General features: G+C 39.9%; 1 protein-coding gene across 7 annotated transcripts in view; it reads left to right on the plus strand.

Moving 5' to 3' along the window:
- Window positions 1-15809, plus strand: part of LOC131678247 (tubulin monoglutamylase TTLL4-like) — an 84785-nt gene extending 68976 nt beyond the window's left edge. For 6 of the 7 annotated variants that reach the window (XM_058958248.1, XM_058958246.1, XM_058958251.1 and 3 more), the window contains exon 7: window positions 14791-15809. In XM_058958248.1, the coding sequence (XP_058814231.1) occupies window positions 14791-15135 (345 nt within the window). In that variant the 3' untranslated portion in view covers window positions 15136-15809. Of the gene's footprint in view, window positions 1-230; window positions 286-14790 lie in introns of all 7 variants that reach the window. The other variant, XM_058958252.1, reaches the window with a different exon arrangement.
- Window positions 15810-17566: the final 1757 nt, after the last annotated feature.

Below are 17566 nucleotides of genomic sequence, written 5' to 3' on the forward strand. Positions count from 1 at the left end.
TACAGCGGTTTTTATGTAAATGCCTTATATTATTCTACATAGCTTCCACCTCTAAATTGTATTAACCAGTTTCTCAAAATTGTAATAAAACTATTTTTCTACAACAAAATCAATTATCAAACCTCACGATCGCATCCATGTGGCACTGTACAAATCAAAACCAAATAAAACCGTCCCATAAACCCACCAAAAACTTGTAAAAAAAACTTCCCAAAAACCGCGTGAGTCAGGAGTTTTGGGAAGCCTTTCGAGTAGCGTACTGGCGCTGCCGAACAATCCAGGGTCGTAAGTGGCAACATTTCCATTGTTCTCTTTTATTACTTTTATAAATAGATAATTGAATCGTTATTTTTCGAAAAATACGCCAAAGTATTTCTATTGATAATTATTGCTAATGTTGTTTGGCCGAAAACGTTTTTTTTTGTTCGTTATCAAAGTTCAACAGAGTTAAACTGTTGTGTAATGTTATTTTATAGCTAGTTCAAGTTAGAATCAATAGTTTTCCCCCACAAGAAACTATAGATAAGTATGAGTTAACTGAAAATTAGGTACAATTTAGTTGATAATCATGAAAGTGAATAGTTAATTTTGGTAGACTGGTAGAATAAGGATTTCAATATCTTGATGAACGAGAAAAGTAGTATAAATTTCGTGCTGTTTTGAGGTCCGTATAATCTGCAATCCCGATTATTATTCTATTTAGAGCAGCGTATGAATGTAATTCGTCTACTGATTTATTGTTTCTGTACTCATTTGCGTTGAAAAATTGCGTACGATTTAAAAAATATATACAACAGCCTAAATAACTTTCTTTTCACAGATTTAAGCCTTGGTTAATTAAAATTTCAACCAGAATTACTTGCACAGTTCGCTGGAAAATATTTCATATTTTTTCAGTAATTAAGTAAATTAATAATTTTTTTTCGATGTCGGAAAACCGTGAATCTTATTTTCATAGAATACCTATAATTTATTTTAACTTTTTTCATGCAGCCTAACTTAGTTTGAAATACACAACAATCAAGAAATGTCCATTAATGACCACTTACCTTCAAGTCCTTTTTAGTAATTCAGAGTTTGCCATTTTGGCATTAAGTCATTTGGTATAAGACCATTTGCCATAAGGTCATTTAGAGTAACGGACATTTGGTATAACGGTTATTTGCAATAGTTTTGAGAATTGATCACACAGAACGTCATTTGGCATATTTTTTTTTTATCTGGAGGTAACGGTCGTTTGACATAACGGCCATTTATTTAGGCCCAAATGCGATAGCCTAACGAGGCCGATTTTTCATTTTTAACCCTTAAATGCATATTGTTGCCAATTGGCAACATACCGAATTTTGTGATATAAAGCCTCAACGAGAGGTATATATCGTATCTAATCTGAAAAACGAGTACCAAGGAAAAATGAAATTCATGCATTTAAGGGTTAAGTACAAGTACACGTGTTAGTGGGGGAAGGGAAAGCCGCCTTTAGGGCGGTTAGAAAGATACATATTGTATAATTGACATTACAATTGGCTGGTAGATCGTTGTGACGGATATGCACACTTGGTTGTGGTTTAAGCGCTTGGATGCGAGCCGGGACTTTATTTGTACGATGTCAAGGCTCAAGTTTAATGCGTATTTTTATCGCATAGGACTTGCTGAGAGTTATCATTGCGTTTGTGAGAATGGCTATCACGATATCGAGCATGTTGTTTGGTTGTGCACAGAGTGCTTTTTCCAGGTCCCAACTAATAGATTCGCTTTAGGCCCGAGGTAGATCACCCTATGTGCCAGTACGGGACGTTCTGGCAAGCCGTGACCGCCTCTACATTTTTCTTATCAATATCTTTTTGAAAACTATTAATGTCCAAGTTTAGTAAAATTTTCCCTTCTCTCAGCATAATTTCTAAATGTGCGTATTGTGAGGGTCATTTGCCATAACGAACATTTGGCATCGTTTAGAGACGTGACCACGCTGAAGACGAGGTTTCCAGATTTGTTTTATCTTCTGGAAAACAGCCATAATTGTCAATTTGAGCCTAACTGGTAAACGAGTAGATCACAGGTTTACTTGCGCTTACAACTTCCGGTTACCCGTCATCTCGTTCGGCGAATCCTTAGAGGCTTTACGTCATAAGGGATGCTGAAAGTGTCGAGGTGTATAAACTGACGACGGTTTTCGAAACTCGGCGGTTAGCATCTGTTTCGCCATGGGAGACGAGGCATAGTCAAGCGTATGAACTGGTGTTTGATAGCCTGGATTCTGTCAGCCCCGGTCTGATACTACGGATATCAAACGGCAGAACAATATTTCAATGTTGACCGGACCAATGCGCTATAAAGCGATTATTAAGGCTTTTGTTATACGGAAGAAGAACTCTAGCAGTCTTGATTCTTTATTCACACTTTGGCATGAACGTTAGTGTTGAATTCAAGATGATTTTAAGATCCTTGATGTGAGAATGTCGAAGTTGAACTGGATCGCATGACGGTTCCTTGCGAATGTGACGATTGACACTGCCTTTTGTCATTGGCCGTCTTCTCTACGATTTCAACAAGCCGCCTGCCCTACATCACTGATGTCTCTTGCTGTTTGAATAGTGGCTATCTACCTTTACCGATTATACACAAATATGGTACAAAAATGACTACACCTATATGGTCTAATAGCAACGTTCATCGGTTCTACGACATTCCCCCGAAAACCATTCCCCAGAAACTAAAACACCGAAGTTGTTTCCCCAGAAATAACTGTTCTCCAGAAAACTGTTTCCTCGAAAGCACCAATTCCTAGAAAACAATATTCCAGAATGCACCCTTTCCCAGAAAAGCATTATCCAGAAGGAACCTATGCCCAGAAGTTCATTCCCCAGATATAGCAATTTCCTAGAATGTTTGGTAAGATGAAGAAAGCACCCATATGCTTTGAATTGGAGAAAATATTGATGAAAATCAAAAATCTTTTTCGGAATGTTGTCCATTTTGCTCCCCTCGAAGAGTACACTTCTAACAGCATTAGACAATAGTAGTCTTTTTAAATTTCTTTTAGTAATGTAAACATACGCGTAGGAATTTAGTTTAGGTATTTTTGGGAGCCATTTGGCAACAATCATCGGAAGCGGTAACCCTCTTCTAGAATCCAAAAGAATAAAATAGTGCTATGCGCAAGGTGGATTTTAAAATATGCACATTACCTAAGTCAAGGAACTGATGCCGTGTAAAACTGCTGAGGGTAAGCCGTCGGAAGCGGCGGTCCCTCGCAATCCATTCGTATACCCAATTTACTCCAACATAGGAATTGATTCCTTCTTTTAAACATGAGTATTTCTTTGAATCTGTATGCCAAATAACGCAAACTTGAGAGCTTTTCGCCTGCCCGGTTTACTCAAACGTAGGGGTTGATTCCTCCTTTCGAGCTTTCTTTGAATCTGTATTCAAATCGAAATGAATGAACAATTTGCCAAAGGTGAGCATATATCCCTTTTTGCATCGGAAATGTTTCGTACGTAAACGTATGATCCGCCCGATTGCTCGGTTTACTCAAACATGAGGCTCTAAATACTTTCAAAAGTATTTTCATAACTTACGCTAAATGGTATTTACATCACAGGCCTGTTATGCCAAATGGCCAACTAGCATATAATGTCTTATGTCAAACGATATTATGCCAAATGGCTTTATGTCAGTCTTGTTCAAAAATTGAGACAATTTTGAAAGTGTTGTATTTCATTTTTTATTTTTCATATGTATGCATTTTATAAAAGAGTTACCCTTCTTTTAAACATGAGTTGTTCTTTTGAGATTGATTCTTGGAAACATTTGTTTGGATCCACTTTTCAAAGTAAAACATCAATTTTTTTCGACCAAATTTATTAAACTCTTTATGGTGCACAAATACTTCATGTAACTGTTTCAAACGTTTTCTATTCCATTTCATTACTTCACACGTTTCGTCACTCAAAAGAACGCTTAAAACCGAAGAACTTCTCAATCATAGACAAACTCTCTTCGAGAACTAGCGATAACCAAAATCCGAATTTATATTATATGCACTACAATGCTCTAATATTAGCATAGTATGCTCTATATTCAAATATCACAAAAGGACCCTGTATTGTGACCATAACAAGCATTTTTATGTAAATTCTAGAGGCTTTAACCTGACGTTCATTCGCCTCTGTTTTAGAAGAGGGTTAGAAAAATTTACCAACTATGCAATTGCCCCCGCATTTATGTGAATATAATCTAAATGAAATTATTGTTACGAACTTGATTGGAAAAAAACAAAATTTTCGGACAAATAATTTTCTGAGTTTTGGTACTTTCGTGCAAAAATTTTCTAGGTTATGGTTCCTTGTGGGAATTTTTTTCCTGAAGCTTGGTACTGTCTGGAAAGTAGTTTTCAGGGATTTGATACTTTCTGGAAAATATATTTGTGGGGAAAAAGCTTCGGCGTATTATTTTCTGAGGAATGGGTTTCGGGGAAATGTTATAGAATCACGTTCATCTACATAAATTACTTATTTATTTATTTATTTATGTATCATCGGACATTATAGTCTAAATGATTCGAGTGGGAAAAAGTCCGTTTGAGTTGGCCTCCTCCTACCAGGCGCCACCCTCAAATGGACGTAAAAACCACTATCTTTTCGTAAGGTTAAAGTATAAAGTCAAGTAAAATTACATGTCAGGTTTCTTATTACTAATACACATAATAATCACAGTAAACGCAATCTTCTTAAATTGCTTGCAAATATTTTCGAGGAGTCACCAAACTCAAAAGCAGCGTCAGCACGAGAAAAGGTTCGAATCATTGAAGACAGTGGCTCATGGAATCCAAAAGACGTCCGATGGAACCTCGGCAATAATAATGATGTATCTCGTGTTCTCCTTGCTACTCGGAAATCTAAACGGGACAGCAATTCAGGCGCATCACATTCTCCATTTAAGATTTTCACCAAGGTAGTAGCTTGCTGGATACTACGACGACATTCTAAAGTCTCCAAATTGAGCAGCTGGCAACGGTCACGATACGGTGGTAAATTTTGCGGGTCCCGCCAAGGCAAGTTCCTAAGAGCTAAGCGTATAAACCTTTTCTGGACTCTTTCCAATTTTAAACACCAAGTTAGATGATGCGGATTCCAAACCGGTGAGACGAACTCGAGGATTGGTCTAACCAATGCGCAGTATAGGGATTTTAGACAGTAAGGATCCGTAAAATCCCGTGAAATCTTCGAAATAAATCCCAACTGCCGATTTGCTTTCGCAATTATGTTGGTCATGTGAGAATTGAAGGACAGTTTGTGGTCAAGAATTACACCCAGGTCACAGACTTCTTTGACTCTTTGTAGCGCAACCCCGTCGATACTGTAATCGAAGATTAACGGATCGTTCTTCCTATGGAACGTCATCACGGAGCATTTGGCAATATTTACGGTAAGCTGATTCATTCGACACCACTTCACAAAGCGATCCAAAAGTGCTTGCAGCTGGCGGCAGTCCTCGACTGACTGGATGACTAAGTACAGCTTAAGGTCGTCAGCAAATATGAGCTTGCACCCGGAACCTAACACTACTGCTACATCATTAAAAAACAGTGAGAAAAGTAGTGGGCCCAGATTGCTGCCTTGCGGTACACCTGATCTATTGGTAAACGGAGCCGATATACAAGAGTCCAATTTCACACAAAGCGTTCTGTGCGTAAGGTAGGAGCGTAACCACGATGTAAGCTTGTCGGACGCTCCTAACTTGCACAACTTCTTGAGAAGAATTTCATGGTCGATTCGGTCAAAAGCTGCTTTCAAATCTGTGTATATAGTGTCCACTTGTGTTTTCTTCTCCATGCAATTGATGCAAGTTGACGTAAATTCGAGCAGGTTTGTTAAAACGGATCGCCCGGGCATGAAGCCATGTTGGTCTGGGGAGATGAAACTTCCTGTACGGCTGAGGATGAATTGATTGACAACAATTTCAAACAACTTAGATCCAGCTGAAAGATTCGTTATTCCGCGGTACTGCTTGATATTTCGCTTATCTCCGGCTTTGAACACTGGGAACATGTAGGATTGCTTCCAAACTTCGGGGAACTTAGCCTGGTCAAATGATTGGTTGAAGATGCGAGACAAAGGTTCAGCCAAAGCGACAGCACAGCGACAGTAGACTGCAGCTGGAATCCCATCTGGTCCAGGGGAGAAAGAGCTTTTTAGCTTTCTTGCAGCTGCTATTACCATGTCGGGTGAAACCAAAAAGGTACTTAAATCAGCGATATCTTGCGGAACAGTTCCTAATGCGATTTCGGTTTCCTGATCAGACGCTGAACAGGGAGCAAAGACGGAGGCGAAATGATTGGCAAACAATTCACAGGCTGTTGCAGTGGACGACGCTGCCTTTCCATCGAGGTACACATTGGAAGGAACGCTGTGATTTTTCCGTTTAGAATTCACAAAGTTCCAAAATCCTTTGGGATTACTTCGTAAGCCTACTTGAACTCGTTGTACATACGATCTATACAGAACAGCGTTGAGATTCCGGTATGCTTCACTGGCAACGTGAAAATCGTGACTTGTAGCCGGCGATCGTTTGCGACGAAGTTTGCGTTGGCATGCATTTCGTTTTCGGCGAAGGGATCGCAGCGTCGATGTACTCCACGCCGGGGAAACAGGCTGTCGTTTTACCGGGAGATTATTCTGCAACCAGTCCTGAATTACTCGGCAGAAGTTCATAGTCATTGCATCTGCATCGCTGTTTCCTAGATGCATTGACCAATCCAGATGGAGCAAATAATCACACAGCTCGGAAAAATCAATCCTGCGATAATTCAGCTGTTGGCTAGTTGGAACAACTACCGGCATAGCCGGACAACTAGGCGATTGCATCGTGACAACTAGCGGAGGGTGGTGCGTGTCGACGGGTAGAAGGGGGGATACTGACTTCTCGACCGAAATGTTGTGGTGCATCGAGCAGAAAACTAAGTCAAGGACCCGTCCGATTTGATTGGCGTGTACATTAAACTGGTTAAGATTTAAAAAATCCATTCCCTCAATTAAGGCGGAACTTGTTGGCGGTAACTGGGCAGCATTTTTAACTTGGATTACGTTGTCTTGCGATAACCAACTCAAGCGTGGTTGATTGTAATCTCCGCAAACCAAGACAGTGTCCTCAATTGATCCCTTGTCACAAAGCTCACGCACTGATGCAATGTGTGACTCAATCATACAGACATCTCTACTGTTGTCTGGAGGAATATATATTGCGCAAAGAAAAAGCTTACGTCCATTGATGAATGCCGATACGCAGACTTGTTCCAAATTAGTCCCGTGGGTAATGTTCACACGTGAACTAGAATGTTGCTGAGCAACAGCGATCAGAACACCTCCGAAGGTGGATTTCGTACTGTTGGTTTTGTTCCTATCGCAGCGGAATACATTATAGGAACTGCCGAAAAGTTGAAGAGACTCGATCCGATCATCAAGACCAGTTTCTGTCATAATAATGACATCGAAATTGCAATCGCGTACAGCAAGAAAGGCAGCATCAATTTTGGTTCGTAAGCCACGTACGTTCTGGTAATAAAGCCAGATACCGTTGAGGTGATCATGTGAAACAGTGGGAGATTGTGTCTGCAAATGGGTAAACTCTGTGTAGCATGGGTAAACGTGTGTGTAGCATCAGACCTAGCTTCGGGAAGACATATACGCTCTATATTTTTACCTGACGAACCAGGGTTGGCACTAGTTTCCAAATGATTTCCCGAGCTTGTAGTTTGCGGCCCAGGTAGGTTGGCGTGCGTGAACTGCAACGGCTGTAATTGCGAGGTTTCTCTCAATGTGATTGCAGTATCAATCCTAGCTTCGTGAAGACATATACTCTCGAATTTTTTACCTGGCCAACCAGGGTAGGCACTGGTTTCCTTTCCGGACAGCTCCATTATTACAGGTAATTGCTACGAGTAATCAATCCTCGATCTAGCCAGCTTTAGGCGCCTTGAATAAAGCGGGCAATCCAAACTCCACGCAGCGTGATTCTCGCTCATTTTCTCGGTGGCAGACTGTGCTGCTGCATTCATTCCAACACAGTTCACACACTTCGCGTTAGCGGCTTCGCAGTCTTTGGCTTTGTGGCCTTCCGCACATTTTGGGCAACATACTGACTTGGAGCAGGCCTGTGCTTTGTGGCCATATTCAGAGCAATTGTAGCATCGGAAAACATCGACGTCTTCGAAGATTCGGCAGCGGTCCCAGCCAATGTTGACACGTTGAAGTTTTAGCAAGCAGTTGTAGGTGTTGGCATCAGTTTCCAATGTTATTACAAAGGGATTGTTCTTCACATGCTCTCGTTTCTGTGATTTCACGATCTTAAGCTCACAGGATTCCGGCAGACTGTTCTGTGCTTTTAGTTTTCTAATAATTTCATCCTGGGTCACTTTGAGTCTCGGTTTGAGCGGTTTTTGAATCTCGATATCATATTTCTCGGAGAGCAACTCTTTGGAAGTAGACACTAGTTTTAGAGCGAGTTCGCTAGAATCACATCTAACGGCCACCGCGCCATTATCTTTAAATCTCACATCTTTGACAGAGAATGTAGTCGGATCAAGGTTAATTCGGATGTCTTTTTTAGTTATTTCAGCTACTTGAGAAGTTTTAGGCATGAAAATCACCGTTTGTTCAATCTTTCGCACAGTTTTTGACTTCGGTACTGGCGTTTTATTTTCACACTCAGTAAAAGCTGGCGAAAGATTTTCATTCTGCACAACGTCGTGCTCGTTATCACGGATGATTCTGCGACGCTTTCCAGACCTTAAAAGACCACCTTCCTCAATTGTGGGAAAATCGCATGAGCTATTTTTCAGTGCTGGTCGCTCTATCGTACCTGTCCGTTTTACCTTCGAGCGTGACAGAGCTTCTGTGCCACGTACTGCGCTTGCGTATGTACTTGTTGTATTGGGACGAGCAATTGAGTCGACTTCGAACGAATTATGAGCTGCAGCAACTTCATTTCTTATCACTTCCTTTAGTGCAGACATCATTCGGGGGAGCATGGATTTTTCAGCCTCGCAAATACCAGCTATAATGCCCTTTTGTATCACGCCTTCGAGATTATCCACAACATCACTCAACACTTGCATTTTCTCGGCAATCTCAACGCATCTCTTACTCGCGTCATTAAGGCAGAGTTGTTTTTTGCGACACTCCGAACACACGTACTTCAGAGCAACGTTGTCCTTCATAGCATTCGCCGCGGAAATGCTCAAATTCGAACATTTGATGTGCAGAATGAGCGAAAAGAAAAGAAGTGAGTTAAGTTGCAATTATATTATACTCTAGCGCAGTCGTTTTTTTGTTAGGGGAAACTTTGCCACTGCGACCACTATTCAGGTAATATTTTGTGGCTGCCCCTGTTTGCTCTACATGTTACAAATTGCCCGAATCCAATGTAGTTGGAAGCGAGTTGTTTGTCCACATGTGTCGTCCCAACCGGGTAGTGCATTATTAATGTAGCTGAGGATCCGTTTGCGACAGGTATGTCATATCTCGTGAGGCGTCATAAGATGCCTTCCGAAGTATCGCTCCCTTCGAAGAAATAGTACTGCACAATGGTAGAGAATTTACGAGCTCTCGGGCTCGTAGTTACAAAATCGACAAATGTCATCTTGACTTTTGCCAATTTTTTCAGATGATACTTAGCAGGACAATGACCCGTAAACACAGTCTGCTTCCTCATCTCGTACAGATCAGAAGCCAAAAAGCGACCTGCTTGCGAACAGCACACAAACAAAAAATACTACCCGCGCCGCGCCGCTCTAACGTGTACGTGTAGCATATAGACACAGGAAAGTTCCGTTGCAGCTAACTGCGAGTGAAATGAGTGAACAACAAAATAAATTTCGCCCATTACGGGAGAACACAATCGCGATTGATTTTTCGCAAACCCGTCTTAGACCTTCAGTGCACGAGGTGGAACAATTGGTCAAGGTGAAAATGGAACTTGATCTTACAGAGATATCACACGTCCAGCTTCACCACACCAGGAATGTAGTACTAATAACGTTCAACTCCTTAGCCGAGGCAGAAAGGTTCGTAGCAAAGAACAACATGCAACATGACGTCGAATATGAAAACGTCAAAACCAAGATCCCCGTGTATATGGACCTTGATCTAACGGAAATTCGCCTCCATGATCTGGCACCTCGTACTAGCACGGATTATATTAAAAGATTCATGTCGAAGTATGGAGAAGTGGAATCCGTCTCTAACGACACTTGGAGAAACTTCTTCCCTGGCATTCTCAACGGTGTTCGGGTTGTGCGAATGCGGCTGTACCAACCTATACCATCTTACTTGACTTTCGAGGGCAGATCATCTCAAGGTGTTAACTACATACAAAGAACCCTATGCACATACCCTGGGCAGGTGCCCACGTGTCAGTTCTGTAATCAGACTGCACACTACGGTAAGCCATGCGCCAAAACAACTAAAGAAAACTCATCTTCAACCACCACTACCAAACAGCCTTCAACATTTGCTGATACACAACAAACAGCCGGCCAACAAATGAATGCCGGACCAACAATATTCCACGGCATCCCAAAGCCAATACTCACCGTACGCAGGGATGAAATAAACAAAAAAGAAGACGGCTATATCAAAGTCACTCGAAAACACAAAAAGCGCCAAAAATCTAACAGCGACAACCATTCTAGTGATGACGATATGGACACAAACACAAGCGAGGGGGAAGGCAGACAGACTGATCAGCAAGCAGCAGAAGGTACACCCGACCATCGCTCACCACCGAGAAAGAAAGTCAACACAAGAAACGGAAAGCAGTGCACCCAGGATAGTCGACAAAAATAATGTTCGATGGTTTATATATATTTTGATATCTATTTTGAATGAAATTTTGAATTTGTGATTTTTGAAATGTACATTATTTTCAAAAAGGCGAATGACCCTCGAGGTTAAAGCCTTAATAAATAAACAAACAAACAAACAATGTCCCGTAAATAAACCTGTGATTAAACGTAAGACGTTATAGATCCATTAGTTCATTTGATCGTCAGATGTGGGATGTAGGGGGTCCTATACTACCTCAAGGTACAATATCATTCTATACGGATGGTGCTAAAATGGATGAGCTGACTGGCTCGGGAGGACTAAGAATTAAAGAAGCGATATCAATGGAAAAGTGGCCTACAGTTTTCCAGGCAGAGGTATATGCAATATACACCTGCTCGGAGGTCTGTAGGAAACGAAACTACAGACATGCAAAAATCGCAATCTTCTCGGACAGCCAAGCAGCACTGTTGGCATTAATGTCGTCGAAATGTGGAATAAAATAATGATATTCTGGGTACCTGGCCACCAAGGAATCGATGGTAACGAAGTGGCCGACGAATTAGCCAGGCGTGGTTCATCAAACATGTTTGTTGGACCAGAACCATTTCTAGGTATATCTACCTGTGCCATTAAATTAGAACTTTCGGCTTGGGCAAGAGACCAACTACTAAACGACTGGCGTAACGTAGAAGGCGGTCGACAAGCTAAGAAATTCATACATCCAGATACAACGACAAAAAACTAGTGTAGTCGATAGTATAGATATTTTTGTATCTAGCGCTAAATTATTACTCTAATGGGATACACGTTAATGTCTTTACGCAATAAAATTTCGAATTCGCGGCTGGTTTGAGAGCAAGCGAAAAGTGTATAACAAGAAGACTGGCAACTCTGTCCATAATCTGGAGACAGCAACAGCAACACTTTCCTTTACCCGCAAATGGTAGTATTTTCATAGTGATGCACTAACACACATATACTTTCACGTTGAGCTCCGAGCCATAGCATGGGATGCTGGCGCCCTTGGCGGGGATTCAGTTTTACGGTATTTTTTGCTCTTCCTCTTTAACTGAACTTTCGAAAAATAATTTAAGAAGGCATTGGAGAAAAAATTAATTTAATAGGGCATATGAGAAAACCCATAATCTGACAAGGAATTAGTAGCTGTGGACTAAAAATCAAGTGCATTCAGCACACTATGGATTCAAAGCTTTATAAGCAAGAATATCTAGAAAAATGTATACGCTGGAGTTCCTCAAGGTAGTACACTGGGATTATTTTCGCTGTTTTAACGATGTTGCAGATATTTTAAGTGCTGGTAGCATACTCTTAAAATATATTTTGCTATTCGCAATCATTACTGTACCCAAGTAACAATTGAAGTTTTATAGCACGCTATAAGTGCAATCTAAGTTTTATCAGTGGCTATAAAACTATCATAAAACCACAATTGTTACTAGGGTAATATGACTTTTTGAGACAACAGAGCGTTCTGGATACTCTCGCCGACTGGTGTGTGCAGAATATGATGATTTTGTGTATTCTCCTTTGTCAATAGCATTGCCATAAACTTTTGTCGCACTAGAAACGCCATCGAATATGACTACAATACTTTGTAAATTTTAGATTACAAACTTGCTGAGATTCAGTATAAGCAGAGCCGTAGCGTGACTTTCTGGCGCCCTTGGCCAAGTCTCAGTTTTGCGCCCCTTTGGTGTTAACTTTGCCACAAAGGCATTTTCAGTATTGTCAGCGAATATGCCGCGGTGTACATGAATCCCCCCGAAGAAAAACTTCAGATGTAAAGGTTTAAAGAATTTCAAATAGACATGTGACATTTCAATACAATTGTATTGTAATACATTGAATTCGTTGTATAACATTCCACTGACACAAACTCGAGAAGCAGGTGTTTCAGCTCAGTTCTTTCGCAAATTGGGAGGGTCAAAGTAATATTACAATGCAGTCCGATGTTTCCTCATTTATAGGTAATCGTGTAAAAAGTGTTGGTGACTTGACAAAACAGTTTCGGTTGAAAACCGTGGGGAATGTCATCCCTTGCGGACCCCTAGATCTACCTTTGGCTTGTCTTTCAATTTAATATATTTCCCGTAATTTCTGTCTGCCTTCGTATTCTTTAAGTTTTCACTTTGCGCCGGGCTTTAGGCCCGGGTATAGATAACCTCTGCCGAAAAGACCCAGATTCCAACTTCCCGTTTAAAAACATTGATTGAATTAAGTTAAATCATATTTGAGCTTCTTTCGAACCCAAGATAATCCGCTAAGTATTGTAAAGATTTGGAAAGAATATGATTCTGTGATATTCCGCTCAAGCCAGCAAATGACGTTAGTGGCCGCAAGGCTTGTATGAAGGGTATGTATGTCCGCTTACAAAGTTGAGATCGACGGTGGGGTCACCGATTCGAAATTGTGCGTGGATCTACCGAAGCACGGGGTTGGCTGTTTCAAGGTCCCTTTGCTTCATTGAGCAAAAGTTTTTGAATGGAAATCGCAATGGATAGGACAAAATTGTGTGTGAACTTTAGTGTTTAATTTCGTCTTCTTGGACAAGAATCGTCTGCCTGTTCGGCTGTTGAACCGAGAACCGTGAGGATGACTCTTACACTTGGAATGTTGAAAAAATAGGTATGCCTATTATGAGAGAGGCCATATGATGTAGGATCCTATGAATCTAAAGCGTTCTCTTTAAAGACGATCTAAGTACTCTTGCAGAAAACCTAAAAAGAGTCAATCACCACGACAAATCATTATGCTCTTTCAGAAGAGTATCACTCCGATGATCCCCATGTGGGGATCAGACAGATGAAACAGTGAGAACTTGAACCTGGTTCAGTTTCTCCTCGATCAAACAATGCATCAGTTTTGCAACCCTTTGGTCTTTACATTATTTTCAGTGCTCGCTGCTCAGTTCACTTGGAACCGGCGAATTACATTGACTTATTTCATGTTTTATCCTTACAAAAATTAAATAACCGGTCATGATTTCAGCACCCCTCTGAAGCTGGCGCCCTTGGCGGGGGCCAACCACACGCTACTGCTCTGACTTCCTACTTTCGTACAATAGAGGCGATGTAGCTCCTGTCGCTTCTCATTTGTATGGAAGAAGGAAAGAGATATCAGTCTACATGATATGTATACTTCAGAATAAGTAAGCAGCGAATATATTTTAGCAATTCCATATATCACCACTACGTTATGTCTTCTATCATCATATTTTTTTTCTATTGTGACAAAATGATTTATCATTTCTGGCAATGAACATCATTCAAAAATACTCAAATTCAAATGAAACTGAATATGACAAATAAAACAATTTCAATAAAATTACTATTTTTATTTTATTTTCAACAAAAAGGCCATCGATCAAATAATTGAACAAATTAACAAAGGAGACGATTACTTTAGATATATTCAGCCTGATTAGTTAGCATATCTAGAAATAGTTCTTTCCCATCATTTAACCGAACCGAAACGTTTGAGAGCGTAGCTGTAAAAAGGTAAACTTAGTTCAACACCTGTTCGAGGTCGTGTTTATTAATTGCAGTTTGTTACTATTGGAACTAGTGAATAATACTTAGCGTCTTTTCTGTATCTCTCAAAATTACTCCCATTCTTGAAAACCTATCCTGTTCCCAAAAACCGTCCACATAAATCTCATGCATCTCTGGCCCCATTTAGAGTACACAGTATAACTGTTTTAATCACCTTCCATCTGCGCAGCGCTTTCCACATAGCAGTAGCCATTCCCATTAAGCCAAACTAGCAGGTGCCTATTCGTTCCATTTCATTCTTGATGTTGTAATTGATTGTGGTGTTTGTATTTCAAGCCCATTTGCAAACCAAAAAGTATCATGCATCGGTCAACGGAAATAAAAACGCGTATCATTTGTAAATGTTATTTCTCTAACACTAATTCCAACCTTCAAAAACACACCCGTAGGACTCCAACAATAAGCAACCTGAGAGTACAAATGCCGATACCGGTTCCCAGGACAGCGGCATCCAGTCGGATCCGGCTAGCTGCGAGCTACAGTCGCAAGAGTCGTACTCCACGTTCCAATCACAGGAATCGATCGATCAGATTTCAAATGGTGATAGTGCAGTGCTGCCCAGTGTGGCAGTGCCGGACGAAGGAATGAAACTGATGCAGGGGACCGGAACAGACGACGGCGATGGCGACAACATTCGGCTTGGTGATAAAATCAAGCTGATACTAGACGATGCTCTTCTGCTGAAGCAGCAGCATTGTGGTGATACCGAAAATGCCATTATAGTACAGCAGTAACGTGAGTATAGGTTTAAGTTACGATTTTTCTTGTAGAAACGTGAAAACCTATTATAGGGGATGAGAGGAGAATTTAGATTATTTTCTAATATCTAACTGCCGTTGATTCGTGGTAGTTTCTTTTTTCTCGAGGGAAACTGTGTTTAGCGGGTTTTTGTTCAAAAGACTGAATCCAATGTGTTCTCTGGATGAAACCGAAATGTACTAGTAGAATACCCATTAAAAGCCAATTGTAACAAAGCAAAAGCAATGCTAGCGTACGTTCGGATAATTAGAGAAGCTGATGCGTTAAATTAGCTTTTCATTAATCCAAAGCAAAAAGTCACCCGCTAGGGCAGAGATAAGAGTGAAGTTTATTTAAGTATAAATTCTTAAAAATTACTCCCTCTTGATTCGTAACACAAGGAGTAAGTAAAACTGTTGTCCGAATGTTCAGCTTCTTCAAAGCTTTTAGAAGCTTGGCCAAATTGCTCTATCTGTATCTTTTTTTTTAGAAGAGGCTTGGGCCACCAGTAAATTCCCGAGCCTAGAACTCACCACAGTCACCTCAGTGACATGAATGATAAACCCAATTGTATAATTGCGAAGCCGTGAAAAATTTTATTATAGGCGTACGGAAGAGGAACGAAAGTAGGCATGTAATGATAGAAATAAAAGTCGTTTAGAAAATAGAATGGTAACTTTACTAATCCGAAATTCTGCAAACTAAAAATTGTCAATAGCTCCTATGAAGCAACCACCGCAAATATCTTATTATCCATCATCGGTATTCAACAAGGAAACTATTTTGGCATATCGCTTTTTATTTTGATTGTGTCTAAAGTTCTTCCTACTAAAACTTGAGCAGTTTAATCTTTTGATAATGCTGAAGGAATTCATGTCACCTGTGAGACGAGTTCATCACACCTTACAACAGCACCATAATTATAATTTTTCGATTCTATAACATTTCCTTGGAAACCTGAAATTAAACGACAGGATCGTTTTCCCCCTGAAATACATTTGCCAGAGTACATCAATTTCCAGAAAACTAATCTCCAGAGAATTCCAAAGTCAATCAATCAATCTCAAAAATGAACCAGAACAAAGAAAACTTTTTTCTAGAAAGTGCCAAAACTAAGAAAATTATTTGGCCAAAAATTAATTTTTTAACCAAATTCGTAACAATCTTTTCATTTAGATTTTATTCACCTACTAATGTTTTTATGGTCACAATACACAACGGAAATTTATTTAACCCTCTAGTTTCCAACACCGCCTCTAGGCGGTCTCCTTAAAAATCTAAATAAAATTTCTAAAACACGATTGTATGTTGTCATCCGGACTAGTATTACTTCTCAACGCTCACACCTTTCATAAAAACACATTGTTTGAATAATCGTAGCTTTCTGTTAAAAGCAATTGAAGCTCAAAGTTGAAAATTCGATGAAAACGTGTAAAAAAACTATTTTGTGTTTAGTGGTAATCTTCATTAAACAAATTTTAACTATTTTTGGAAATTTTAATAACAAAAAAAAAATATTTTTGAGTTGCCTGTTAATAGCATTTTACTGTAGATGTGAATTGGTTTAGTGTAATAATTCGTAAGTTTAGCTTTTTTGGTAAAACACTGCCCGCCTAAAGGCACCTGGGCCACAAAAAATCAGTCTTTTGTGATTACTTATCGTACTGAAACTAGCTTTATGTGAAATTTTAGCTGAAAAGAAGCATGTTTAAAATCTTTGGGTGAGTGCTGCTGTTAGAATATGGATGTCCTTATCATTTGATTATATTTAGGGGAGTCTGGGGTAAGTTGGTGGAATCTTTTTTTCTCCTTTTGTATTAGAAATATGGCGCTGCTTATAGTCCTGCACTTCAAGTACTGTGTAATACATTCTTCCATGTACTTATGTTGCATTGCATTCTGTTTCGTTCACGTTAAGCGTTAAGTTTTCGAGCATATTAGAGTGAAGAGCCCATTTTAGTCATATTAGGGAGGGTGCATCACCATTTCAATAATTACTCGGAATACAATTGATGCAATGCGTATGTATTGGCACCAGTATCTTTGCTTTCCAATGCGTTGAACAAAGATGGCAGGCGCTGCTCTAACCCCCGGCTTCACATGGTTAGGGCGAAAATAGGCTCATTACCCTAGGTGAAGTCTTTAAATTTCAGCATTTTTATTATTTCATTTCCTTAACCTGATATGAAGCTTACGCTAACAGGTTGTCGTTGCAAATAAACATACATACATACATACATTTAGAGCTAGTTCAAAGCTATTCCACGAATGACTAGATTTTTCGATAGCGCACGAAAAGGACTTTCCGTGGCCGTATATACAATATACGTAACCACAAACAAAATTAGGTCTTTTTTGTTTGTTTACTTCGGAATTCCACCTGAAGAATCTCGAAAATTCTTTTTACACGATCTTCTTAAATTAAAA

This window comes from Topomyia yanbarensis, chromosome 2 (assembly GCF_030247195.1).
Source record: "Topomyia yanbarensis strain Yona2022 chromosome 2, ASM3024719v1, whole genome shotgun sequence".
In the NCBI taxonomy this organism is placed as follows: domain Eukaryota; kingdom Metazoa; phylum Arthropoda; class Insecta; order Diptera; family Culicidae; genus Topomyia; species Topomyia yanbarensis.